This window comes from Microtus pennsylvanicus, chromosome 1 (assembly GCF_037038515.1).
Source record: "Microtus pennsylvanicus isolate mMicPen1 chromosome 1, mMicPen1.hap1, whole genome shotgun sequence".
Classification (NCBI taxonomy): Eukaryota; Metazoa; Chordata; class Mammalia; order Rodentia; family Cricetidae; genus Microtus; species Microtus pennsylvanicus.
In genome coordinates this window covers 91,480,589-91,508,076 of record NC_134579.1, presented here as the reverse complement: position 1 = coordinate 91,508,076, position 27,488 = coordinate 91,480,589, and the positions used below count along the sequence as shown (strand labels likewise).

Here is a 27,488-nt window from a genome sequence, read left to right as displayed (position 1 = left end):
AGGTTGGCCCAGGTCTTGTTGTGTAGCAATGATGACCTTGAACTCTTGATCCACTAGCCTCTACCTCTCAGCACTATGATTACAGGCATGTGCCACCATAACTTTCTCTTCCTGTATATTCTTCCCAGCCCTGAGAGTTTTCTAATAGAGCTGCAATTACTGAGTTTCAGAAACACACACAGTGACTAATAAGGTACAGCTCACTCTAAGTTTAGTAAGTCATCAATAGGAGTGGTCAGCCAAGTTGCAAATGGCAACAAAAAGTAAGTATTAGGTTGGTAAAAGTAGCACAATGTGGAGAGAACAAATATTCTCTCTCCTTTTAATCACCCAATAAAGGGACGGACACTTCCTGGTCCACACGACCCCGGACTAATCACTTCCAGGGCGGGTCACAGAATTTCCAAGCTGAATGCGCTGTAATGGTTTAATTTGGATTTCAAAGGCACAGATGAGGGGCTGAAGATTTGGCATCAGTGGTAGAACTGACTTCCGTACACAGACATACATTCAGAAACAGCCCAAGCACGGTGAGACTAGCTACTAATCTCAGAATTTGCAGGTGAAGGCAATAGCAGCAGAAGTTCAAGGTCATCCTCAGCTACAAAGCAAATTAGAGATCAAGGTCTACCTGGACTCTCTGAGACCCTGAGGGGTGTGTGTGTGAGAGAGAGAGAGAGAGATTCAGACAACTCTACTCCAGTTTATACAGTAAGAAACAAAGGCCATCCCCGCAGCACTTCAACTTGAGTCCACTTACAAAAACACCTCAAGACAAGCCCTGGAAAGGCCAGCCCCTGCTGGGAGGTGAGCACCACTGAGTGCTGGGTTTCCTCGCTGGAGCCTCGCAACACTGATGAGGCAGGGATTGTCTAAACTGAAAGAACCTCCCAATTCGCTCAGAGCCAAGGGTGTGGATTAGAACTGGGTCACTGACTCTACTACCCTGCATATCTCCAGGATGGGGACAGGAATCCGACCCATGTCCTGAGTTTATGGAAAGGAGGAAACTCAAGGAACGTGATTAGCACACTTCCTGCCTGGAAAACAATGAAAGCTTTAGTAATCTTTATTATTAATATATGGCCCAGTCACCCGGCCACTGAGCAACAAAGCCGAGACGAAAGTCAGGTGAGTTGCACTATCTCTAATATCCACCTCTTTTCTTTAGAAGAGACCAGGTGCGGCTAGACTTTACTTCTCTAGGTAGCCTACCTCCACCTCCTGAGTACAGCCATCACCACGCTGGGTTGATGTGCATGAGACAGAAGGCAAGACTGCACCCACCTTCCGGCAGGCATGTTCCCCTTAGAATATTACTAAGTCAGGGGCTGAAGAGAGAGGTGGCTCCGCGGTTAAGAGCTCTTCCAGAAGAGTTCTACAAGACCAGTATTCCTGTCAGGTGGTTTGAAATTGCCTGTAACTCCAGCTCCAGGAGATCCAATGGATCTTCAGGCCTCCATGGGGACCGTATTCAAATGCACATACCCGCACAGAGACACAAGCACACATAATTTTTAAACAAAACACTAACTCTGACCTTGTTTCCATAAAAGGGGCCAGAACTGTCCCAATCCTGAAGCATTAAAGCTAGCCCTTGACAGTATCTTGTTCTACAACATTTGGAGAGTGACTCCGGCACTGGGTGTGAAAGCTCCAGAGCTGCGGCCTAAGAGCCAGGACAGCGCTAAGGGACGCAGACACGGAAGCTGGTGGGGGAAGCACCTCCCCACACTAAGTGTTCAGGCCTGCGTGCTCTAGGCTTGACAAGCCTTCCCTGAAGTATCTGAGTACAAGTGGATCAGGCCCCATGCCAAAAAGGGAGGAAGGAAATCACCACACAAATACCAGTTTACCACCCACTGAATGAGCCACGGCTGGTATCCAATTAGAACTTGTAAGAAGGGTTTGGGAAAGCAGTGACAGTGAACCAGCAGGAGTCAAGGGAGGCCTTGCAGTTAGAGCCACTGTACTTCCAAGGTCTTAACTTAGCTCCAGGGGAGGATGAACACTGTGTGTCCTGCTCTACAGCACTGAGACAGAGTCACTGGCCAAACCCAAGCTAGGCAGGCAGGCAGGCAGGCAGCAAGCCCCAGGGGTCCTCTGTGGTTACAGCCACTCATGGTGACGCTTTTTGCATAGGTGCTGGGGACTCGAACCCAGATCCTCGTGCTTCCACAGCAAGTGCTCTTCCCTAACAGCCATCTCCCAGCTCCACAACTGCATTTTATCTAGAATTATAATGGTTTCTGAGACTCTCAACCTCCTCTAACTACAATGTTTTTTTCAAGGGCCAAACAGAAATATGTGCATATACTCACATTTTCATACATAGTTAAAAATAACAAAATAAGTCTTTTAAAGTATTTTATTTCTAATTATATATTTGCCTATGTACTTAGACGCATGTGAATGCAGTGTCTATGGAGGCTAGAAGGAGGAGTTGAATCTCCTGGCATTTATAACTACCCAGTGTGGGTGCTGGGATCAGAACTCCAGGCCTCTGGAAAAGCAGCAGTGCTTAATCACTGCACCATCTTTCCAGTCCCAACAAATATCTTTTAGAAAAATCTGTAAGTCGTTTAGCTTTAACTTGGCGCCAACCTAGGAATCCCTGTAAAACACCTGGGAGACTGTCAGCCTGCGTGTGCAGAAGACAGGAACATGACAAGCCTTGCTCTGCAGAGGGGGGAATTTGTTCCCTCTTTAGACAGCATTCTGTCACTAGGTTCCTTTCCAAGAGGTAGCGGCGGTGGTGGTGGCGGCGGCAGCAGCAGCAGCCCAAGCTAGGGCTATGTGCACCCTTCCCACCACTCCCCATGGCTAGATGGCAGCCAGGCCGAGGGTGGGACCCTGGTTACTAGCTTCCAGTGTTGGGGCCCATCTTCCAGACACCCCATTTGTTGAAAGAATGAGCCTCTTCCTCCCAGTGCCCTCCCTGCTCCAATCCTAGGCTGCCCCCCCCACCTTGTGTACAGTCCCCTCTACTCATACAGGCTTTTCCAGCGCCCCTTCAGAGCCCACCTCCTGAACAGCCATACCAAATGTTCCCTTCCAAACAGAGACCTTTGACTGTCTCTCAGCATTCTAGTCAGTGTCTCTCACCTCTGCCTGATGACAGTCCTAGCAGAACATAGGAACTCTTTCCAATACCCTTCATCCTGAGGGTCTAGCTTTCAAGTAACACAGCCAATAAACATGGTTTCCATGTTTATCTTCCCTTGGAAATAACATGACTATGTCATGTCCTAATACAAAAATTATATCCAGGAATGAAGACTTGAACCCCATTTAAAAAAAAATCCTATTTCTCCTTTCTATTTTTTAACAAGTAGGTAGTTTGTTGTGTTGCTTTTGTTTTTACAAAGCAGCCATTGGTATATATCCATTTGAGGGCAAGATGTTATCTAGTGTTTCTTTAAAATTGTTACTCTTCAGTTAGGTGTTCTTTGTTCTTTAACAAAGTATCTGATCACCTGAACCGGGTTCATTCACAGTATCATGCATTTCACAGCTGTCAAAAAGAAATAGGCTGTGTCAGTCGGGAGGGGCTGAGATGACAGAAACAAATTCCTATAACAAGGGCTCGTTTCCTGGCTGAACTGTATTACCTGTGCCCGGTACCTGCTGGCCAGAGAAGAATGGGGAGGAAGAAACACCCTCAGCTCCAGAGATCACGAAGTGATTCAGGCCAATGGAGAACTCATCATGACACACAGCTTCAGGGTACTCCATGACAGAGTGGAATCATTTAACATCTCAGCCCCAAGGGGGACAAGCCACCTCTCACAGCTTGCTAGCCCAAGCTAGTCCCACCAAACATCAAGGCAAATAGGAAATGGACAAGAAGATAGGGGTGTCACAGAGCCACTCAGGCAGCCCCTCAAGCAAGAAAATGTACTCACTCCTTTGTCTGGAAAGGCAAAGGTTGACCCATGGTCCTGGGAACGAAGCCTGGGCTTTTGCAGGTCACACCAGCACTCTGCAACTGATGCGCATGCCAGACCCTGCCATCCTTTTCTATTAGTGGCAGGCACTATTTAAAAACACTAACTAAAACAAATTCCAGGCTGTGAGCCACGCACCTCTGATCAATGAGTTTTCCTTTTCTGAGTAAAACGCAGTCTGTGCTGGGGCGAGAACCACTGAACCCTTGACTCACCCTGCTGGAGCTAAAGCCATGGGGCAGCACTGGCACAAGCCTGCTTCCCACAAAGCCTCCTGGGAGGTCTTAGACCACCTCCAGTCTGAGCTGCACTGCCCGGCAGGTGACCAGGAAAGGACTGTGGCTGGTTAACTCTCCTCACTAGAGGATAATTTTCCTTTTATTTCAAATTAGGTGCAATTTTCTACCCCTTTTCTAAAGTAAACTCTATTTTCCACACTATTATGGTGAGCCCTACACAAAATCTGGTAAGTGAATCCTGCTGGATTTTTATTTAGGGAAGGGCACTTCTATTTCAGGATGTATTAAGACGTGAAAACACACTGGTTTGGTTTGTTATTACTGTTTGTTTGTTTGTTTTGGACAGGGTCTCATATAGCCCAGACTGGCCTCAAATTGCTATAGTTGAGGATGACTTTGATCCCTCTGCCTCTGTCTTTAAGTACTAGGACCACTTTTAGGTGTAAGTCACCTATAATATGAGCTAGAATCATCTTTTATAAAATTATAATCAACACTCTCAAATACTATTCCAGTACGAGCTGAGCATGACAGCACATCCCTGTCAGCCCTGAATTAGGACCTGAGGCTGGAGGATCAAGACTTCAAGCCCAGCCTGGGCTACATTGTAAGGTTCGGTCTTTTAAAAAAAAAAAAAAAAGAATTCAAATAGTTTACACACCAAATGTACTCAAAGCAACCCAGAAGGCATCTGCCTCCTGTGTAGTTGTCTGGTTGGTTTTAAAAGTGGAATCTGACAAATTGGAGCTAATGGAGTAAGCCACAAATAATGCAGGAAGTGAGTAGGTCAGGCCTCCGACAACTTCCATGATTCACTGTGATATTAACATTAAGGAATGGATCTTTTTTTTTTTAAAGATAGTTTTGCCAGGTATGGTGAGAGACACCTTTAATCCCAGCACTCAGGCAGACAATCAGATCTCTGTAATCCCAGGCCGGCCAGAATTACACAGTGAGACCCTGACTAAAAGGCTGGTTTTGTATGGGCCCAGGCACAGCACTAAACACACAAGGCTATAAAGAGAAATGGGGCCGGGCAGTGGTGCACACCCTTAATCCCAGCACTCGGGAGGCAGAGGCAGGGGATCTCACAGTTCCAAGCCAGCCTAGTCTACAGCCAGGAACCACCAGGACTACACAGAGAAACCCTGTCTGGAAAAACCAAAAAGAGAAAGAGAGGGATGGAGGGAGGGAGGGAGGGAAGGAGGGAGGGAGGAAAGGAGGGAGGGAGGGAGGGAGGGAGGGAGGGACGGACGGAGGGAGTCAAGACCATGTGCCATCAGCTATCTTTTACCCTTTGAACTTTACCTACGTTTACCATTAAGCAGTCCTACAGCAACTCTGCCACACAACGTGGCTGCCTAGGCAGCCTGTGGCTCACTCAAGCCCTGCAACTTACCGTCCATGTTTAGCCCATAGTGGAGAACCAACGACGACACATTGTTTTCAAATATCAATATTGTTCTTCCAAAGCTGCAAGTGTTTGGATGCAGCTAAGGTGTTTTCCAGGTCAGGCTTTCTGCCAAGAACCCTGAATCATTAAAAAGGTGACGGGCACCACCATCCCCTCCTTCGCTCCCTCCCTCCTCTTCAGCTTCCAAACAGGTCTATCGACAGTTCCCCACAGGATTTCTGAAAACATGGCTCATATGAAAAAATGGCTCTTTTTTTTTTTTCTAAACTGCTAAAGAAAAGCAAATGAAGTACCTGTGCCTATCTGGAGTGACATCCAACCCATCACCTAAACCTAAGATAATTCAATGTGTCAATACTGCAGCTCACAAGACCAAACCCAACGTAAACATAGTACCAAAGAAAGAAAGGGGCTTGAATCACAGTGTCACACTTTGTTATATTTAAACTGAGGACAGATGGCATTAATTTGTGATATGCAAACAATTTTCAGGACTTTAAGTCAGAGGAGACACAACACCATCTATCACCAATTCATAATTCGGTGTGTCTGAAATCTTCCAATGAATGGTATATTGTAATTACTTGGGTTTCCTTTTAGTGGCACACAAAGCAGTGGTGTGGCTCTCGGGCAGTCATATCTGAGTCCCCGAAAGAGATGACAGGACCTGCAGCCAACCTGTATGGAGAGCTGTCTAGGTGCCAGCCAGCCTGAGTGGACGTCTCCTTCGTCCCAATACTCTTGATTGCTTATAATTATTTCTCCCACATATGTCTCTCATTTATGTTTTTGTTTTTTTAATGCAGCCAAGGCTGCCTGCCGGACATGATGGTGCAAGTCTTTGATCCCAGACAGAAACTGGTAGATCTTTGTGAGTTCCAAGCCAGAGTTACATACTGAAGCCCTGTCTTAAACAATCAATCAATCAAACAAACAAACAAACAAACAAGCAGGCAGATATAGCCAAGGAAGTAAGGATGGAAATCCACTGTCTAAACCTGTGGTTCTCAAACTTCCTAATGCTGTGAGCCTTTTTAATATAACCTAATGTTGTGGTGACCCCCAACCATAAAATTATTTTTGTTGCTACTTCATAACTGGAATTTAGCTACTGTTATGATTTGTAATATAAATATCTGAGTTTCAGATGATCTTAGTTGACCCTTGTAAAAGGGTTGTTCAACCCCCAAAGGCTGAGATCCGTTGGTCTAAAGACTCAAGAACTCCCAGGCTCATCAGAGTTCAATCTGAGGACCACGCGGAAGGAGAGAATAGACTTCTGCAAGTCACCCTCTGACTTCACAGACGCTCTGGTGCAAGCACACAGAGACACACAGACACGCGCCAACAACAAGCTTGAGAGGCTAGACTGCCACAAGTTCAAGGCCAGATCTATAGAATTAGACCCTGTCGAAAGGAAGAACGAACATAGATTCTAGCTTTTGGGGGGAGGGGTTCTCTGGCAGGGTTAGCGGCCTGCCGTTGATAGTCAGGCCATAGTCTGGCTATTTCTCTGTTCAGTTCTCTGGCAGGGTTAGCGGCCTGCCGTTGATAGTCACCTTGCTCCACTCTTCAGCCTGGGTTTGGTTTTGTATTTGTTTCATTTACAAGATAACAATATTTTTCTACAATTATTTTTCAAAAGCAGGATACTTTAAGGCATAAGTACCAGAAAACCTAGCTTAAATTAGTTCAATGGAAAGACTTTTGGTCAATTAATCAAAGCATCCCGAAGCAGTAGTGGCCTGGGAGGGTCTGGCTTCTCCACTTCTCAGTGCCCATTTCTTCTTGTGTACAAAGATGTCAGTTAGGGGCTGGGGTGAGGCTCAGTTGGTAGAGTGCTTGCCTGTGTGGTGGTGCGTGCCTGTAATCCTAGCACTTGGGGGAGAGAGGCAGGAAGATCAGAAGTTTAAGTTATTGTCGACTGCTTATGGAGTTAGAAATCAGCCTGGGTCTATGACCCTGTCTCAGAAGAAACTAAAGCCCCTTTTCTTTTTAACCCACAAACAGAGAAAGGTGGCTCCTAGGAGTTGGTTTCTAGCTTTAGATCCAACAGAAAGTTAAGAGTCGGCTCTGTGACTGCTGGCCCTGGGGTCGAATGCTCTTGAAGTAGTGTCTTTGTGATAGTGGCGTCAGGTGTGCTGGGTATAAGGATGGTAGAGGCTCCATTTAGTGCTGGTCCAAGTAGCATGCTTCTCTGTCAATATGAATGACGCCAAAGACGAGCGTGTGTGTGTAGAAGTGGCAAGAATCTCTGCCAAGGGTTAGGACTGCTCTGGGCAAGTCTGCCTCTGAGCTTTTTGTCCTGACTCTAGCATGTTTCCGGATTAAGGCAGGTACAGTGTTGCACAGCTGAGGCAGGAGGGTCTTGAGTTTGAGGCCATCGTGGGCAACAAAGGACCTTGTCTGAAAATAACACGTGATTCTGTGATACTTTATTTGGGACTACCAAGAATTCAGGTATAGACGGCAGCAATCCTTTTTCAATAATGTTTCTTTAGAGAGAACAGGGCATTTCTGAAAAGACCAGAACAGTACACGATCATTGTTATAAGCCGAATTTAGCATTATAGAAAAAGGTAATTTAGATTTTATGCAAAAGCATAGTTTTTTTGAGATGGTTATAGCCCTGCCTGATAACCTAAGTTCAGTCTGAGGCCCACATGAGAGGAGAAAACTGACTTCTTCAAGTTGCCCTCTGACCTCCTCACAGATGCTGTGGCACATGGACATTCAAATGCTAGAGTTGCAGGCATGCTGGCACTCAGGAGGCAGAGGCGTATGTGAGTTTGCGGCCAGCCTGGTTTACAGAGCTAGTTCCAGGACAGCCAGAGCCACAAAGTGAGACTGGCTATCAACAGCAGGCCACTAACTCTGCCAGAGAACTGAACGGGGAAACAGACTATGGCCACCAAAGTGAGCAGGAGTAGTACAGGACATTGTAGGAAGGACACAAGGTGAGTCAGTGACCAGCTGGAGGTGTGCCTACTTCTCACAGCAGCCAGCAAGGTCCTAGGAGAAGGAGGAGGGGAGTGTCTTTGCTGAAAGAGGCCCTTCTGCTGCAGAGGCAGGCTGGGAGCTGAGAGGGAAGAACACATACAAGATGATAGTTCCACAACACTCAAGATGTTCTCTGGCCTCCACACACACATGCAAGCACACATACATACACACACACACATATACGTGCACATATGCACATGTACACACACGCGCAAGCACACTCATATGAACAGAACTGGCCTCACTGGATACTACCTGCCTGAGGCAGCACAGCCATGAGGCCCAGGCAACAAGGAGGCAGGCACGTGTCTGCGTGTGCACCCAGGCACCAAGCAATGTGCAGCAGGCACATAGAAATAACCAAAAGAGCAAGTCTAGCTTCAGGGAACTTTCGGGAACAGAGACAGAATGTACAGCTGATTTGATAGCTCTGGGTGTGACAGATGAACAGACCAGCAAAAGATCCATAAGCGGTGACAGCTAAAGGAGAGGGAATGGGGAGCCACAGGCCAGGTAGGGTCTCCCTGGGGTGGTGACCTTGAGACTGAGATCTAAGCGATAAGAGAAGTCACAGGAAAGTGGAGAGGAGAGCCCTGGAGCCCAATCTGACACCAACCCTCAGAGTAATTCCTGTGAGAGCCCTAAAGCTGGAGCCAGCTTGCCACATCACAGGGGATCTCCGCAGAGGCTTCGTTTTATTCTGAGTGGGAAGCCACTGGAGAGTATTCCCAAGGAAAGGGTGTGATCTGATCCACGCCACAGGAAACAGGTGACTATGACACTGGGAGGAGACTGGGTTATGAATCAACAGTTGAAGGAGCTGGGCTATGAAGTTCTGTATCTTAATTGTGGTGATAGTTTAGCAAATCTGTACATATGATAAGACTGCTACACACACATGCACACACACACACTAGGTCTATCTGGGGAAATCTGAACAAGTACCATTGTGCCAGAGTACATGGTTGGACTGTACCCTTGGCAACCATCAATCTCCTGGCCTTTAGATGATACTGTAGTTATACATTAAAAATAGAGAAGTTGTTAGGGAATTAGCTCAGTGGTAGAGCACTTGTCTAGCAAGCACAAGACCCTGGGTTTGGTCTCAGCTCTGGGGGTGAGGAGAGAAGCAAAGAAAGATGTGTGGGTGCTTGCCCAGCTTGCATGAAGCCCTGGGTTCCATTTCTAGCACTAGGTGTGATAGCAAATGCCTGTCATCCCAGCACCTGAAGGCGGAGGTCACCCCCAACTACACCGTAAGTCTGAGGCCAGCCAGTGCTACATGAGATCTTCAGTGTCTCAAAAGAAAGTGGTTAAGGGGAAATAGACAAATGAGAGCCTGTAAGATGGCTAGGTAGCTAAAGGTACTTGTCATCAAGCCTGACAACCCACATGGCAGAAGAAGAAAAACAACCACCAAAAATTTCCCTCTGACCTCCACATGTGTGCTGTGGTGTTAACACAACACAGATACACACAAAAATAACTAAAAAAATAAAAAATAACGCTGGGCAGTGGTGGCGCACGCCTTTACTCCCAGCACTCGGGGGGCAGAAGCAGGTGGATCTCTGTGAGTTTAAGGCCAAACTATAGAACAAGTTCCAAAGACAAGCAAGGCTACACAGCAAAACCTGCCTCAAAAAAAGTGTGTGTGTGTGTGTGTGTGTGTGTGTGTGTGTGTGTGTGTGTGTGTGTGTAAAGAAAGGAATTAGTGACTTCCGTGCAGTTTGTTCCATCCTCCTGTAAAACTGAAACTGTAATTACTTAAAAATTAAGACTTTGAAAGATGCAGCTTCCTAAGCCACTATTTAAGGTTGAGATCAGAGCAGAACCACCAGGCGACAATTCCAAGCCACATCCATGGAGGGTTCACTGACAAGAGCAGAACACCAGGGACGGCCAGCTGGAACTCTCCCAGTAGAAAGGGGCTGGGGGTCACCTGGCAGCCCCGCTCTGAGAAAATGTTTGGCAAGTTTTGTCTCAGCTGAACATATGCTCACTCTGGCCCTATCGAGCAATTCTCTGCCCGACAGAAACGCACAGACACCCATGCAAAGACACGAGGCACAGCTGCCAACTAGAAAGCACCCGGTCACCTACCAACATGGAGAGGGAGGCCTCACTCACAGAATAGTGCTAGCAGAGTACCGAGCAGGGAAGAGCACAGACGATCCACAGCACAGCGTGCACACATCTCACAAACACTGAAGAAGCTGTGGTGAGAAGGCAGAGCGTGAGCCCATCAGTATGGAGCCGAGCTGCTTAGTGATCATCTTGGGGCTGGGAACAGCAGTGGAGAAGCGCAGTACGGGGCACTGTAGCAAGCAGGAACTCACTGCTTCCTTCCGTGTCCTCTACTTTTTTAATAAATCCAACCACAATTAGGACCGCAGACTTCATGACAGTATTTATTTTCCATTATGCCTGTGCTTGAAAATAAGGATCTAAAAGAACAAGTTTCTATACTGCATGCAAGTACCATTCTGTTTCTCAACCCAGACCCAGGTTTCTCCATCGCGGCTCAGAACGTGAACTGGATATTCCGTGTGTGGGGTCTGCAATGGGGGCCTTTCACAAGTTGCCTAGCTCTCAACCCACTACATACCAGAAGCATACACAGAGCCAAGACAGACAAAAATGTGTGCCAACGCCACCTGGGGCTCTTGGAAAAGCAAAACACCCTTGCTGGAGAGCCACTAATCTAGAGGCAAGCTTGTTGTGCAGCATGTTCAGACTGTAACACAGGGCTGGGGAGCTGGCTCGGGGACAAGCATGAGGACAGGCATTGGATTCCCAGAACCCATCTACAGAGGTGGGCAAGAGCAACTGTTGCCTGTAATCCTGGTGCTTGGAAGGCTGAGCCAAGAACCCCAGCGCAAACTGGCTATCCGATGTCAGTAAGTGGTGGATCCAGCGAAAGACTCTGTCACAATATATGAAAGTGAAGAGCCACCGAGGAAGACCTCCACATGTACACATACATACATACATACACACACACATAGAAGCACATCAAACAAACTAAATAAGTAAATAAAATACCTTCATTAACAGACAAACAGACGGGAACTGCTCTGTTGTCTAGGAAAGGGTCAGTTCAACATGCAGAAACCAAGAACCCGGCTCAGGAGACTTCTGCAGGCAGTGCCTACTTGGCACTCTGAAGGCTTGAATGAAGTCTTCCGTCTGGCTTCCAGGTATGGGATGCACCGTCCTGTGCAGCTCCCTGGATGTGATTCAGCTCAGTCGTCAGTCTGTGGAGTGTTCCACCTCACACTGCCACTGAGTGGGACAGCCACAGCAGACCTGCTGCCAGAGGGCACAGAGCAACAGGGCAGAGGCCAAACCAGCCAGAGTGGGTGAGGGAGACAGTCTCCACTCCACTCACTTCACACGAGTGGGAACAAGAAGGTTTATAACCTCCCTTTTTTAATTTTTATTTTCTGGGCTTTGTCTAATTTGTTTTAAAATGTCTTATTATCTGGTCCAACTGGTCTGAAACTGGTGGTCCTCCTGCCTCTGTCCTGTGTGCTGGGATTACAGGCGTGCACTGCCATACCCAGCTGTAATCACTGAGTATGTTTGACACAGTGAGGTAAGTTACACGGTAGCTGATGGTTTGGGTGACAGGAGAGAATCTAAATAAAGCAGGGCAAGATGTGGGTGTGCAGGCGAGAGACAATCAACTTCAACCATGATGGGGTGCAAGGAGAGGGGAGTTCAGATAAACAGCGGTGCCAGAGACAGAGGTCCCAAGGATAAATCAGGTATGAGGACAATCTGAACTTTTTTATCTGAGCAACTGGAGAAGTTTAATGAGGTAAAAAAAAAAATGCAGGAGAAGGCTTGATTCCCTTTGTGGACAAAAGGGGAGCAAAAACCCTTTGAGGGCTAGGGATACAGCTTGATAACAGAGTACCTGCCTAGAATCCCCCAGTGAGGGGCTGGGGTGTGGCTCAGTGGTAGAGCCCCTGCCTAGAATCCCCCAGTGAGGGCTGGGGTGTGGCTCAGTGGTAGAGCCCCTGCCTAGAATCCCCCAGTGAGGGACTAGGGTGTGGCTCAGTGGTAGAGCACCTGCCTAGAATCCCCCAGTGAGGGCTGGGGTGTGGCTCAGTGGTAGAGCACCTGCCTAGAATTCCCCAGTGAGGGACTAGGGTGTGGCTCAGTGGTAGAGCACCTGCCTAGAATCCCCCAGTGAGGGGCTGAGGGTAGAGTGATGTGGTATGACCTTCTGTATAAGTGTTGCTTTTATTGGTTTATGAATAAAGCTGTTTTGGCAAATGGATAGGCAAAATGAAGCTAGGCAGGAAATCCGAACAAAGAGACAGGAAAACCAAGTGAGGAGATGCCATGTAGCCGCCCAAGAAGCAAGATGTGAGGTAACAAACCATGAGCCTCATGGTAAAATACAAAATAATAGAAATTGGTTAATTTAAGATGTAAGAGCTAGCTAGGAATATGCCTGAGCCATTGGCCAAACAGTTTTGCAATTAATATAGTTTTTGCGTGATTTATTGGATCTGGATAGCCAGGAAACAAAAGCGCAGTCTAGTATGTATAAGACTCTAGGTTGATTCCCAACACAAAACAAATAAATGGACAAATAAATAAATATCCTTCGAGACATGCTTAGCTTGCAACATCTAGCAGGAGTCACACGTGATGGCACACACCTGTAATCTAAGCACTCGGGTAGTTGAAGCAAGGCAAGCCTAGGCTACATAGTAAAACTGTGTCTAAAACCAAAGAAACAGATAACAAACATTGACATCAAATTTCTAACCTTACAGAACTGCAGGGGGGAAAAAAAGGCCTTTTAACCAAAACAAAAACGGTTTCAATTTCTAACTATGGGGCTGACAAGAAAGCTCTGCCAATAAAGGTGCTTGCCCCCAAGCCTGGCAATATGAGTTCAATCTCCAGAGCACACACGGTGGGAATAAAGAACTGACGCCCCTGGCCTCACTCACATGCTGTGTGTACATGCACACAGCATACATATATGAATGACTCCATTAAATTTCTACATCTACGTTGTCTTCTCTAAGACCTAAGAAGAGTTACATTGATGTCGTAAGTAAATGCGGCCCTCTTTCTACACAGACCACTGACGATCCTGAGCAGAGCAGCGTTCCGCAGCTGAGCGTGTCCCCTCCCAGTCCGCACCCTCGAAACACCCTTTTCTCTGTGGTACAATGTGTTTCCAGAGAAGAAAATCAATCCCATGCTATTTTTTAACCTAGAAATAATGTGCACACAGAAAAAAAGCTCTCTGTAAGGTCCTGATTCCTGCTCCAGTGTGACACTGTCTGCAGTTCCCTGGAACTTATGCGACACTGTGAAGTGCGGGAACAGACCTGAGGCCACAGTGTCACCAGCAAGTGACTTGCAATCTCTAGTGGGCCAGAACAGATAGAGAAGGGCAACTGAGTGCAACTTTGGATTTCATCTCTAAGATATAAGAAGCAAAAACAAATTCAGATCCTCCGCAGGAACTACCACTTTCTCTGTTTTTATGGAGTCAGATATTAAAATACCCTTTGGCACTTCAAAAATTCAAATAAACATAACCTCCTGGTCAGCAAGACAGTGCAATAGACAAAGACACCTGTTGTCAAGCCTAAGGCGCTAAGCTCAAGCCCCAGGAACCACAAGTGGAAGGAGAGAACTGACTCCCAAAGTTGTTCTCTGACATCCACATGCGCCCCACCACCACTAAATAAATGTAAAACAAATGAACTCCACTCAGTGCCGGCATACGCTAATTTATAAAGACCGTTTCTCAGGTCACACCTTGCACCTTAGGTGAGAATGCAGAATATTTCACAAAAATAAGTCAGAGATGTCCCTGAATAAACAAATAGTACAAACCAAGAGGAGGCTTCAGAATTAAGATCCCAGGTCCTCAAAGCTACATGAGCTGGCACTGAGTCTGGAGCGAACAACTGAGATTTACTTTAGGAAGCCGGATGGAAGGGAAAATGCCTCAGTGTCAGAAAGACAAACACTCCGAGTCCCCTGTTCTGGACAGCTCCTAGGATACTCCCTAGAGAGGAAACATCCCACAACATGGCATATGCTGGGATACCAGTGTGTGCAGTCTTTAAAAAACACTTCTGGGCTAGCACAATGGCACACACCTTTAATCCCAGCACTTAATAAATATTTATTTATTATGTATACGATATTCTGTCTGTGTGTATGCCTGCAAACCAGAAGAGGGCACCAGACCTAATTACAGATGGTTGTGAGCCACCATGTGGTTGCTGGGAATTGAACTCAGGACCTTTGGAAGATCAGGCAATGCTCTTAACCTCTGAGCCATCTCTCCAGCCCTAAATAAATATTTAAAAAAAAAACATAAAACCATCATACTTGCAAAAAAAAATTCCCAGCGGTGGGAGGTGGAGGTGGAGGCAGGGTGATCAAGGTCATCCTTGGCTACAAAAACCCTGTGTGCAAACACAACACACTCAATCATGACCATATCCACCACTGAGCTAATCATTCCTGATCACACGTCCAGGACTTCACCAATAAAGATGATGCTAGGGGCTGGGGAAATGGCTCAGTGCATAAGAGTACTTAGTGTGCAAGCATGAGAACGCAGGACACACATAAACAGCTAGGATAGCACACAAGCACCTGTAACCCCAGGGCTGCAGAGGGATGGATAGGAGGACCTATGGTATTTGCAAGCCACCAGCCAAGCTCCTGGCTCAATGGGGAAACACTGTCTTAAGAGAGTAAGGTGGACAATGATAAAAAAGAACACATGTCCTCCCTGGGTGTGCATTCTCCCCCTCCACACACACACAAGCTCATTTGGGCTCGCTGACACTATTGTGCCAGCAAATTTTCTCAATACACAGAAAACAATTCGTGTTTGTTTCTGAGTATTATTTTCCATGTTTACCAGTAACTTCCATAGCTGTCTTGGGTCTCAAAGTATAGCGTTACCATTATTATCTGTTTCAGTGGTTCTCAACCAGTGGGTCACAAACCCTTTGGGAGTCGAAGGACCTTTGCACTGAGATCACCTAAGGATCCATAACAGTAGCAAAACTACAGTTCTAAAGTGGTGACAAAAATAATTTTAGGTTGGGGTCACCACAACAGGAGGAACTGTATTAAAGGTTGCAGCATTAGGAAAGTTAAGAACCGCTGCTCTACTTGTTTACATAGGTGTAAGAAATAACAGCAGCTGCCAGGCGGTGGTGCGCACGCCTTTAGTACCAGCACTCAGGAGGCAGAGGCATGCGGATCTCTGTGAATCCAAGTTCTACAAAGCGAGTTCCAGGACTGCTAGGATTCTTACACAGAGAAACCCTATCTCGAAAAAGAAAAAGAAAAGAAAGAAAAAAGAAAAGAAAAATGAAAAGGAAAGAAATTAACAATTGGCTAAAGACACAGCTTAGCAGTGGCAGAGCACCTACCTGGAGTGGCCAAGGCCCAAGGTCCAATTTCAAGCACTGTAGAAAGAAATCAAATAGAGCCAGGAACAGAGCTCAGCTGGCAGCAGGCCTGCCTAGCATGCGTGAAGCCTGGGTTTGATGCCCAGCTCTGGATAGATCAGAATGGAAGCATCGCCTGCTCTCAGGGCATTCAGGAGGTAAAGGGAGATGCATCTAGAGTTTGAAGCCATTCTCAGCATGATGAGTCTGACACCAGTTAAAGAACTCTTTCCCTGCAGAGACAAATGTCTGTTCCCCAGCCCTAACATAGGACCCAGGACAAACCAAAGTTCTATTCCACCAAAGTCCAACATGGGGAAATCAATGAATTTACTGGGTTTATTTACAGAACATGGGTGAGGGGTTACTTACAGCAGCATAGGTGACCCCAAAGCAGCCACACCAACCAGTTTCACCCCAGAATGGACAAGACACAAACAAAGCTCCCTCCTTCCGTTATCCCTCTACACACTACACACCCTAGCCCCTCCTCAGACCACAAAGCCACACTCAATAAGGACAAATTTACCAAAAGCAAGCAGAAGGGAATGGCTAAGATGAGGTGAGGTCCCAAAGATCCTCCCCATACCCCTCTGGGAAGGGAAGGTCACCAGGCCGGGCCTGGTGGGTCTCTAGCAAGTAGTCACGGCTGCTCTGATGAAGACGAAGAAGGCCATTGTGCTGGAAGGATGACACTCTTACCCTACCGGATTTGGTGAGACAGGAAGGGAGGGAGGGAAGAAGGGGAGGGGAGCAATGCAGCAGTCACCTGAGGCCCTGTGTTGGCACTGCACTACTGTAACACTACAAATAAACTGTAACTATTCGCTGAAATAGTTAGCCCACTCTGGCTAGGCTTTGAGTGGTATGAAAAGGGAGACACCTCCCAATCCAGACATGAAAACACAGTCATGAGAAAATTCTACATCTCCCTTCTCCACCGAGGTTCTTCCAGGAAAACAGACCAAGATCTAACCCAGTGACTATTGCACCAGAAAGTACCATGGCCCCCAGAGACAGAGGAACACCAGCTGCCAGCTCTGACCAAAGGAGCCCTAGATTCTGCTCCTGAAGGCAGAATCCAAGAAAGATGTGAGAGCTTAAGACATCTGAACTACATCAGCCAGCAGCCTGGGTTCCTGCCTGGTGACACTTGATGAGGCGACATTCCTCTGCCAACTAGAATTCCTTTCAGCAGGGCTGGAGGTGCCTGCAGCGGGAACTTCAGAATGGGTGGGGCCCCAATAGTCCATTACTTAAGTCTTGTTTTAAAACAGTAAAGAGCCCCCACCCCTGCTCGCCCAGAAATGTAGAACTATTTCACTTTAAATTTCTAAATGGATTAGATCTGGTCTGGAGATGCAAGAGTAATTCTAACATTTGAAAAAGAAGACGCCCCATCTAAGTAAGGGGCTGAGCTCTGTCTTTTGGAGTGCTTCCTTCAGACCCCCCCTTTAACTGGAGTGACCTTAGGGACTTCATTGAGAGAGAGCAGCAAAGAGTGCTGGGCTGCAAGCAGTGCAAGCTGTGACTTTCTCTAAACCAAACTCACCCACAAAACCACCAAGCAGCCCGTGTTTAAATGGTTTAGTGATGAAAACAGATTTTTTTTTAAAATCTACATTTCTTTAAAAGAATTTAACTTTGCCGGGCGGTGGTGGCACACGCCTTTAATCCCAGCACTTGGGAGGCAGAGGCAGGCAGATCTCTGTGAGTTCGAGACCAGCCTGGTCTACAAGAGCTAGTTCCAGGACAGGCTCCAAAGCCACAGAGAAACCCTGTCTTGAAAAAAAAAAAAAGAATTTAACTTTCAACATTGTTTTGAAATTACAAAGAATTTGACCCATGAACGAATCCTGAAAGTTAGGTTTTCTCGGCCAGAACACCAAAAGTACTATAAGGATAGATTTATTTTGCTGGAGTGTGAGCTAAGCCATAATTTGGCCATTTTAACTTTTAACCAGTGCCCCAAATGCATTACACAAGTCAGCCTAGTTAACTGACCCTTGTGCTAAGGCAGAAACAGTGCAGAGGGGTGGCTTCCCTTTCCTCTTCAGCCCTTGAGAAAAGACTGCCTCCAAGACTTCGCTGAGCTCAGAAGCTGAAAACTCATGCAAGAGAAGGAAAATGCAATGACGGCTGCAAAACAAGAAGCACTGATATATCTGTCTGTCTCTTCTCGCTCTCCTTCTCTCCTTCCCTCTCTCTCTTTCACACACACACACACACACGAACTTAAAAACTCTAACTTAGGGTCTCAGCTATCTGAGTGCTGAGTCCCAAGAGGAGATGGGGAAGCAAAGAGGGTCCTCGGTTGGCCAGCGAGTCCAGATTCAGTGAGACCCAGTCTCAAAATACAGTGAAGACATCACCAGATGTTGACCTCTCCTCCACATACATGTGGACACACTCCACATGAACCCACCCACCCAGGGAAAAGGATCTATTCTGATGTGGATTCGCAATTACTTAAAAACAGAGGTAGGAATAAAGTATATGAAAGTATATCCTGATGCACAACTGTCCCTGCTCCTTTCTGAAGTGGAGGACTCTAAGGAAAGTTACTTGCAAGTGAGGAGATGGCAGCTATAAGCTACCGTGTGGTTTCTCGAGTGATCAGGTCATCACTCATCGTATTACCGCGGTCAGAATAAAAGTTCCCTTGGTCTTGGGCTCTCTGCTGGAGCAAACTGACACTCAGCACTCCTAACCGGTTCCCTTAATCTTTCTTAAGATCCACTGAACTACTCTGTATCAATGAGGCCACCAGACTGAGACTGGCTAAATTAAAAATACTAGCAACAGTGACCACAACCATTCACTCCAACTTGCACCACTCAAACGGTGAGACGCAAGCAGGGTCTTGCTGCAACACCTAGGCCAACTTGAAAAAATGGTCTCACATGTACAGAAACAGCATGCCACCAGATCAATTTCCTCCCTCACTTGCAATTATACTTCCCTACATGGGACACAGTCCTGGCTCCAAACAGCAAGAAAATACAAGGAGGGTCAGGTGAGTTCAAGGTATAAACGCTAGATTAGAAAGATAGTTCAGTGGTTAAGGGCTGAGGTTCTAAATTCAATCCCCACCACCACCATAGCAGCTCGAAACTGTTCATTTCAGACCTTGAGGATTTGATACCCTCTTCTGACCTTCGAGGCTGCCAGGAACACATATGGTGCACATACACACAGGCAGGCAAAACCCTCATACACATAACTAAATCTAAAAAGAAAAAAATTGTTTTAAAAAGACAAAACAGACACAAAAAAGCTGAGGCAACTTGTTAGCAGCACAGACAAATCAAAATTTTTGAAGAGCAGCATGCAACCTCAGAGGCCAGTTTCCAGTTGTTCCAAGTACCTGGGGTTCATCTGCAGAGCTGAGTGAGTGTCCTAAGTAAGTACACAGCATTTATCTGTGGACCTCACAGAAGCACAATTCTTACAACTCCCATGGAGTCTGAAATCCAAATTTCCAAAACCGTTGCATTCTCTAGTGAACTCTAAGATGTCTACAGGATAATGCTCACTAATAAGAATACTAGAGTTTGCACATATTGATGCCCCTAAACATCATGAAACAGCCTACTAGACACAAAGACAGTCATTAAAATTATATTAACTTAAACACAGAAACTTGAACATTCTTTTCTACTGCAAAGATCAGTTTTTCAAAGCATTTGAATGTATTACTCAACAATTTAAAAAAGGGGGGGGAGGAGTTCCATGGAAAGAAAAAGAAAGTGTAAATATAACCAATGCACCAAATTATGGCTTGTCCTTTAACACAAATTTCTGAGTCTCAGGGTTGAGAAGAGAAAGCCCACACACAGGCCAACGGCAACGTGAAGTAAGTGGGTAACCACATTGATGGATCGTATAGGAGATCAAAGATGTTTATAACAGGGCTCAAGTATCAGGAAAAAGAGGAAGCTGGGATCCTGAACGGTAATTAATTAGCTGCCCGTCATGAACTGCTCGCCTGACTGATCCGAGTGCCCTGACCTGACAGGCTCTGTTCCCCAGAGCCAAGTGTGGACCCCAAGTTCTCAATGATCGTTAACACTCCAGTTCCTTCACCTTTGCACTGTGATGCTGTGTGGTTTTCACCACAAGATTACAACAGGTTTCTCTTTCTTTTAATTCTGTCTATATGTTTGGGTTTGTGTGTGTGCAGGTACACCTGTATAGGAATGCATGCAGGCCAGAGATTAACCTTGGATGCTGTTCCTCAGGAGCCATTGACTTGAGTCAGGGCATCTCACCAGGACCCAGTGAGGCTCAGGTACCATGCCCAGCCACATTCGATTTTGTAAGTGGGCACTGGGGGACAGTTCAACTCCTAATGCTTTATGGGCAAGCGGTTTCCTGACTAAGCTGTCTCCCCAGTCCCATTAACTGTCATTTTTAAGAACTCTTTTTTTCCTCCAAATGCAAATACATAAATAAATGCTGAGACTCTACAACAGAATTTAACTTTAGAGAAGTTGCAACCCAACCATTCTCGTTTCCTGTGTCAACATAAAGATGAAGGCAGAACCTAATCTACCTCATCTTCCATAAAATGGCTGGTTCCAAGACTTCCACACAACATTCATTATACTGCCACCAACCCCAGTCCTGTGGACACTCACAGGTGCTCCGAGACCGTCATCCCTGGTCCTTCCCCATCAAAAGCCACCCCAAAACTCTGAAACTTCCCAAGTCTTCAACGCCAAAATTAGCCCAGGAAAGCCTCCCTTTACCAGCTGCCTAGGGTCTGTTGATAGACACCTGACACAAAAGCGGTGATTGGAATTTCTAAGCCCCTGGTCTCATTTCTACTAAAACGGCCCAAGTCACTTTAAGAGGAAGGCTGAAACCAATGTGGATTATCACTAATATCACAGCCAGTGCCAGCGATCAAAGTTTTCACAAGGATGACTGGCGAAGAACCTAACTCCCTAAAGGTAACAGCCACACAGTGATGCACATTGCAGCCGCCAAGTGGGTCCCCTCCAGTCACCTGCTGTTTGTCCACCAAGACCACGGGATGGGTTCTAATTCAAAAATCATTATCTGATCAGACATCTTTAGAGAAAAAATATCAATCTTTTCTTAAACAGAACACTCAACTGCTACAAACTTTTCAAGAATTTCCACCATGGGGAGGCCGGGGGGGGGGGGGGGGGTATCACCATAGTCACAGACGTTACCGAAAGGCTCAGTCTGAAAGGACATGCAGAGAGCCTTAGTTCCGATCACACTGGCTCAGAACAGAAAAATCCAGGGAAATCCCTACAAGGCTTCAGACTTAACGTTGATTTCCTTTTCTGAGCTGGAAAGCCCCAAAGCAGGCCCTATGCCAGCCCTACCATTCAGCCTTAGGGATGCATTCAAACTGATAAGGTCTGCAGGGAAAGGAGAGGGAGAAGGAAGAGGAGGCCAAGAACCCACGATGGGGCAGCTATGGCAGCAAGCTTGCTCTTCCTGTATGCAAACTATCCTGCTGCTGTCAACAGCAAGCTTTGCGCTCACTTTGAAGGTGGCACTACAGAGTACCTAGGAAACCCAAACATTACCCTGAAGACTCAAGAGTGGAACAAGGAGCCTGCGCAGGAGCAGCTGCCACAGCTGGTTGGGGGGTGGAGGGGGGGGGGGTGTCGCGCCACAACAGGGACTCAAGGATGTGGCATTGAGGGGGATGGTGAAGGCACTGCAGAGGAGGTAGGAACCGAAGACTCTGGAGTACTAAGTGGCCAGGCCTCAGGGAGAACGGAAGTGGACTAGACTGGAGAGGTCTGGACCATTGAAGAGGTGGGGGAAGTGATAACAAGGCTGGGAGACAGACGTTTGGTCCCAGACAGGCTTGAGGAATTTGCGACTGAAGGGTGGAGGCTGTAAGACAGAAGCGAGGGGGCGGGACTGAAAGATAAGCAAGGGCGGAACCAGGCAGAGTCGAGGGGCGGGGCCTGGGGCAGCAGAGGGGGCGGGGCCAAGAGGGGAGAAGGAAGCTAGAAAGAGGGTGGATTTGGGGAGGTAGGGGAGCAGAGATGAAAGAAGCAACGCTGGCTAGTAGGGGGGTGATTCTGAGGGTACCAGGAGGGAGAAATGAGAGGGAAAACAACAGGTCAGGAAAGAGAGTGGGTTAGGAAGAAAGGAGTCGAAGTAAGGAGAAGCTACAAGGGGAAAGGAGGGCAGACAGGTGGGAGGGTAGTGAGGTGAGGGACTAGAGAGGGACCGCAGGTAGGAGGATGGGAAGTGAAGAGGGGAGGGTGGAAAGAGCTAAAGGAGGTGCAGCGAGGGGGCGGGACCCACATGAAGTTGAAAGTCGGTGTGGGGCTGAGGGAGCGTGGCACAAGGCCTGGAGAAGAGCAGGAAGGGGGCCGCTGTGGGGCAGAGGGTGTTGGGGGCGGGGTCTAGAGAGAAGCAGAAGGTGACCGGTGGGGGACTCCAAGGGGTGGGGACCTCTATACAGCTGAGATTAAGTGTGGGGCAGAAAAAAGAGCCAGGGGATGGGTCTGGAGAGGGGAACTAGGGGGCGGGACCTGATACAGAGGAGTAAGGTTAGGGGCAGAGGGAGGCAGTTAGGGGGCGGGGCCCATATGCAACCGACCGTAGGTGTGGGCAGAGGGAGCCGTGGGGGGGAGGGTAGAGACCTGATGAAGAGGAAGAGGCAGAGGAGGGACCTACAGAGGATGGAGGTGGGGTAGGGGGTAGAATCTCACGAAGGAGGAACATCCAGCAAGCCAGGCTTGATGCAGAACAAGCCTGCTGCCTGGGCCTGCAGAGCAAGCAGGGGGCGGGGAATAACGCAAAGGGAGGAGCCTGTTAGGGGGAGGGGGCGGGATCCTGCAGAACAGTCGAGGGTTGAGCCTGCTTAGGGAAGCCGAAGGGTCTGCAGATCACTAGGGGGCGGGGCTTGATGCAGAGAAGGCGGGGCTGACGCAATGGGGGCGTGGCCTATTGGGCCGGGGGCGGGACCTGATGCAGAGGGAGGGGACTGAGCGGCGGGGGCGGCGCCTACAGAGCAGCCGGGGGGCGGGGCCGCGAGAGCAAGCGAGGGGCGCACGCCGTGGGGGGTGCGGCGGTCCCGGGACAACGGCCGGTGCAGGGGGAGCGAGGTGGGAGTCCGCAGGGTCCCTGGGACCGCCTGGGGGCGCGAGGGCCGCGGCCCTGTCGTGCCTACCTGTCAGACGGATCTTGATGCTGGAGCCGTTCCTCCGCGTCCCGGGGTTCGACATCTCCCGCCAGCGGCCGGCCGGCCTCGGATCCAGCGCCGCCGCCCCCCAGCCCGGCCCGGCCCGGCCCCGCCGCCGCCTCAAGGTTACGGCCACGGGCTGGGCGCCGGGGTCCGAGCCGGGACGCCGAGTGAGCGGCGCAGGCGTCTGGACGGGGTCCACGGGCTGAAGCCGCAGGACCGAGCGCTCGGCTGCGCCGCCGCCCGGAGCCGCCCCTGGCCGGCCCAGCTCGGAGCCGCCGCGCTCACAGCCGGACGCCCGCCGCCCTCGCTGCTTCCGCCGCCGCCTCCCGAGCTGCGCGCACCCGTCGCTGTGCCGGCCCGGCCCTGCGCGACCCCGCGCTTGCGTGCGTGCGCGCGCCCGAGCAGCACGGCTCTACGCCGACCGCGCTCGTCCTGGGCGCGCACGCGAAGGTCCAGGGAGCTGCAAGGCTCCAGCGGCCGGTGGGGACCCTTGAAACAGACATCCCGCACGCGGAGCAGTTCATAGCTACAGTCTCGGAACGCACTGGTTTGCTTGTGCAACGGTTCAGGGAATCGAATTATTTTTCTAGTGTCGGACTTTTCAAGGCTCCTTCTAGAAGCCAGAAGGTTGCGTGAAACACCAAACACCTTGCGCGCGTGTGCCCACTGGCAGGGCACACGGTATTATTTTTTTGAGAAATACAGTTTAGATCCTGCAAGTTCCAAGAGAAGACTTTTCGCAATGATAGAGTGTCAGGTGTGCTCTGTGCAACTAGTGTATCCGATTGACAGAGTGGTTGAACCCGCGGGAAGTGAGGCATATGGACCAGCTAAACCAGATGTAAACTGGAGAGTTGGTGGTTTTGCGGTAAGGGAGCTGCATGCAATTGAACTAACCTAGAAAAGTAAGCAGTTGGGTTTGCAATTCCCTGCCTTCAGATGAAACACCCACCCCACACCCCCAGCGCGCACACCCCAAGAGTGGCAGGCAGGTAAAAAAGTAAAAGCTGTGCTTTCCCCAGCAAGCAAACCCATCTCTATGGTAACGCATTCTAGAAAGGAAATAAAATGTTCTTGAAAAGGCCGGGTATGTTTACCAAAGTCACATCTAACACGAACCTAATTCGTTTCACGGACAGATTCTTGGAGCGGGTTTATATGGCTTCCTTAGCCCAACTACTCGAGGCGCTTGGCCACCCTCTTTGGAAACAAGGGACTCATCTGTGACCCAAGCTGGCCTTGAACCTCTGACCCCGCCTCAGCCTCCTGAGTGCTAGGTTTACAGGCCTGTACCACAACCCACCTGGCCTTGCCCTGGTGATTTCTATGACCCTGTGCAGCCCTGAGTTTTGAATAGCTGTAGCGAAATGTCTAAGAAGAGCAGTGTATAGGCAACAGTCAATCCAGACTAGAGTCTGTCTCCATTTCTAAGTAGTTACTGAGAGCAATAAGTCCATTTAAGAGTCTTTGATGAGGCTTGGGAAGATACCTCCATTTGTAAGGTGTTTGTTGTACAAGCATGTGAAACTGAGCTGGGGGTTCTAGATATTTTTTATCTATATATGCATGTTTTGCATGTGTGTTTATATGTGCATCAGAAGGTGCTGGATCTGGAACAAATGGCTGTGAGCTGCCATGTGGGTGCTGGGAACTGAACTCAGGTCCTCTCGAAGAGCAACAAGTGCTCTCTTTTATATATAACTAATTTTATTTTATGTTCATTAGTGTTTTGCCTGTGTAAGGCTGTCGATCCCTGGAACAGGAATTACAGACATTTGTGAGAATCTGGGTCCTCTGGAAGAGCAACCAGTGCTCTACCTACTGAACCATCTCTCCAGCCCCCACAAGTGCTCTACCCACTGAACCATCTCTCCAGCCCCCACAAGTGCTCTACCCACTGAACCATCTCTCCAGCCCCCACAAGTGCTCTACCCACTGAACCATCTCTCCAGCCCCCACAAGTGCTCTACCCACTGAACCATCTCTCCAGCCCCCCACAAGTGCTCTACCCACTGAACCATCTCACCAGCCCCCACAAGTGCTCTTAACTGTCAGCACCTCTCCAGACCCAAGGACAAGGTGCGCAGGTGAGTCTGATCCCAGCCCTGGAGAGGCAAAGACGGCAAGGGGATTGCTGGGGCTTACTGGCTAGCCAGCCTCAGTGAACTGGGGTGCTCATGGCAGCTCATACCAGGGAGACTGTCCCAAGGGGAAAAGAGGGGGTAAGCTATTAAACAAAACCGAGGTTAACCTCTCTCCCTCCATATCTCTCTCTCTCTCTATCTCTATCTATCTATCTATCTCATACACACACACACACACATCCCTCAATTCCTTTTTCTTTCTCTCTAGCTCCCCTCCCCACAGGTCTCCGTTTTTCCCTCTCTGTGGCCCTCTCTCCCCTCCCAGCCCCCTGCAACTCTCTCCTCCCCTCCTTGCCTGCCTGTCATTCTCTCCGTCTCCTCGACCTTACCTCTCTCCTCTCTCGTCGCTCCCCACCCCCACCTCTGTGCCCTTCCCTCCTTTCCCAGTCTCTCCCCACCCCCACACCGCCTCTCCCTCACTCCCCCTCAGCTCACAGGTGTTTTGTCCTACCCCCTAGCTGTTCCTGACCCAGGAATCTTTGATTGTTCCACCTGCTTGTTTTCTACCTGCCTGGGTGCCTGGACCTTTCTTTGCCCGATCATTCCAAGCCCTGAGTCACAGCTGTGCCTCCTGGGGGCTGCTGGGAGTCTTTCCCTCTGCTCATTAACTGGAAGCCAGCGCCACTGTCTTAGAGACTCCTAACAACGTCCTGCCATGCCCTGCTTCGAGGAGAAGACTGTCCTTCGTGGAAACTAATGAACATCTCTGTCTGCTGTGCGTGTGTCTCTGTGTGCTGCACATCTGTACAGACACATCTGGAAGATACAGTCAGACGTTCGCTGGCTGTCTTCCCCAATCACTCCCCACCTCAGTTCTCAGCCCATCTCTCACTAAAACTGAAACTTGGTGGCTTAGTGATTTGCCTCCACCAGCTGGCCAGCAAGCCCCAGAGACCCTCTCTCCACCCTCCCTCCACAGGGATTCCAGATGTGGACTGCCACACCAGAGTTTCCTGCAGGTGCCTACAACCCAGCTCACATCTTCAAGCTTGTAGGGCAAGCAATCTACTGACTGAAGTATTTCCCCTTCCTATTTGGGACAAGATCTCATATAGCCCAGAACTGGCCTACAACTCAGTATGTAGCTGAGGATGACCTTAAACTATTAATCTTCCTGCCTCCATCTCCTAAGTGTGGGGATCACAAAAATACATCATCAGGCCTGATTTTGTGCGCTGCTGGGTTCCTGCGTGCTAGGCAAGCTCCCGGCCAATTGAGCTGCACTTCCCTACCTGTTGTTGTTGTTTGGTTTTTTTTTTTTTTGAAGACAGGGTTTCTCTGCATAGTCCTGGGCATCCTGGAACTCACCCTGTAGACCAGACTGGCCTCAAACTCACAGAGAAATGGCTGCCTCTGCCTCCTGAGTGTTGGGATCAAAGGCATGTGCCACCATTGCCCAGCCATTCCCTACATTTTGGTTAACAAATTTGAACATGACTTTCAGCCCTAGACCAGGGTCTTCCATGACTCTTAATTAATTTGAATTTTTTTCTCCTAGGCAAAGTAGGTCTAAAATATATCTTTTAAACTCCCTCCCATACTCAGTCCCATCACAGAAACATTGTCAGCTGTTCACCTAACTGAGGTTAAGTTCATGGCCAGCTGAGGCTAACATGAGATCCAGTCAGAAAACAAGAGGTTTGGGAGATGGCTCACTTGGTAAAGTGCTTCCCACAGAACGAATGGGGACTGAGAGTGAGAGCCAGCCACAGTAGGACACACCACCCCAACCCTGGGGAAGCTGCTGGCCAGCCAGGCTAGCTCAATCAGTGAGGGCCAGACCAATAAAAGACCCTGCCTGAAGCCAGGTGGTGGTGATGCAAGCCTTTAATCCCAGCACTTGGAGACAGAGGACAGGCTCCAAAGCTACAGAGAAACCAAGTCTCGAAAAACAAACCAACAAAAGACCCTGCCTCAAAAAACAAGGTGGGACCCTGCAAGATGGCTCAGCAGGTAAAAGACTGACCATTCTGGGGTCCTCACTGAAGAAAGAGAACCGACTCGCACAAGCTGTCTTATGACTTCCACTAATGCTGAGCTGAACCCTTCATTTATTTATCCCGTTCTTTCAGTAGGCCTTAGGATCTCGCTCTAAATG

General features: G+C 48.5%; 1 protein-coding gene across 4 annotated transcripts in view; it reads right to left on the bottom strand.

Annotated features, from left to right (window-relative positions):
• Positions 1-23,600, bottom strand: part of Smurf1 (SMAD specific E3 ubiquitin protein ligase 1) — a 98,368-nt gene extending 74,768 nt beyond the window's left edge. For all 4 annotated transcript variants that reach the window (XM_075973196.1, XM_075973205.1, XM_075973213.1 and 1 more), the window contains exon 1: positions 23,232-23,600. In XM_075973196.1, coding sequence (XP_075829311.1) covers positions 23,232-23,286 — 55 coding nt within the window. In that variant the 5' untranslated portion in view covers positions 23,287-23,600. The remainder of the gene's footprint in view (positions 1-23,231) is intronic.
• Between the last annotated feature and the right edge of the window lie 3,888 nt (positions 23,601-27,488).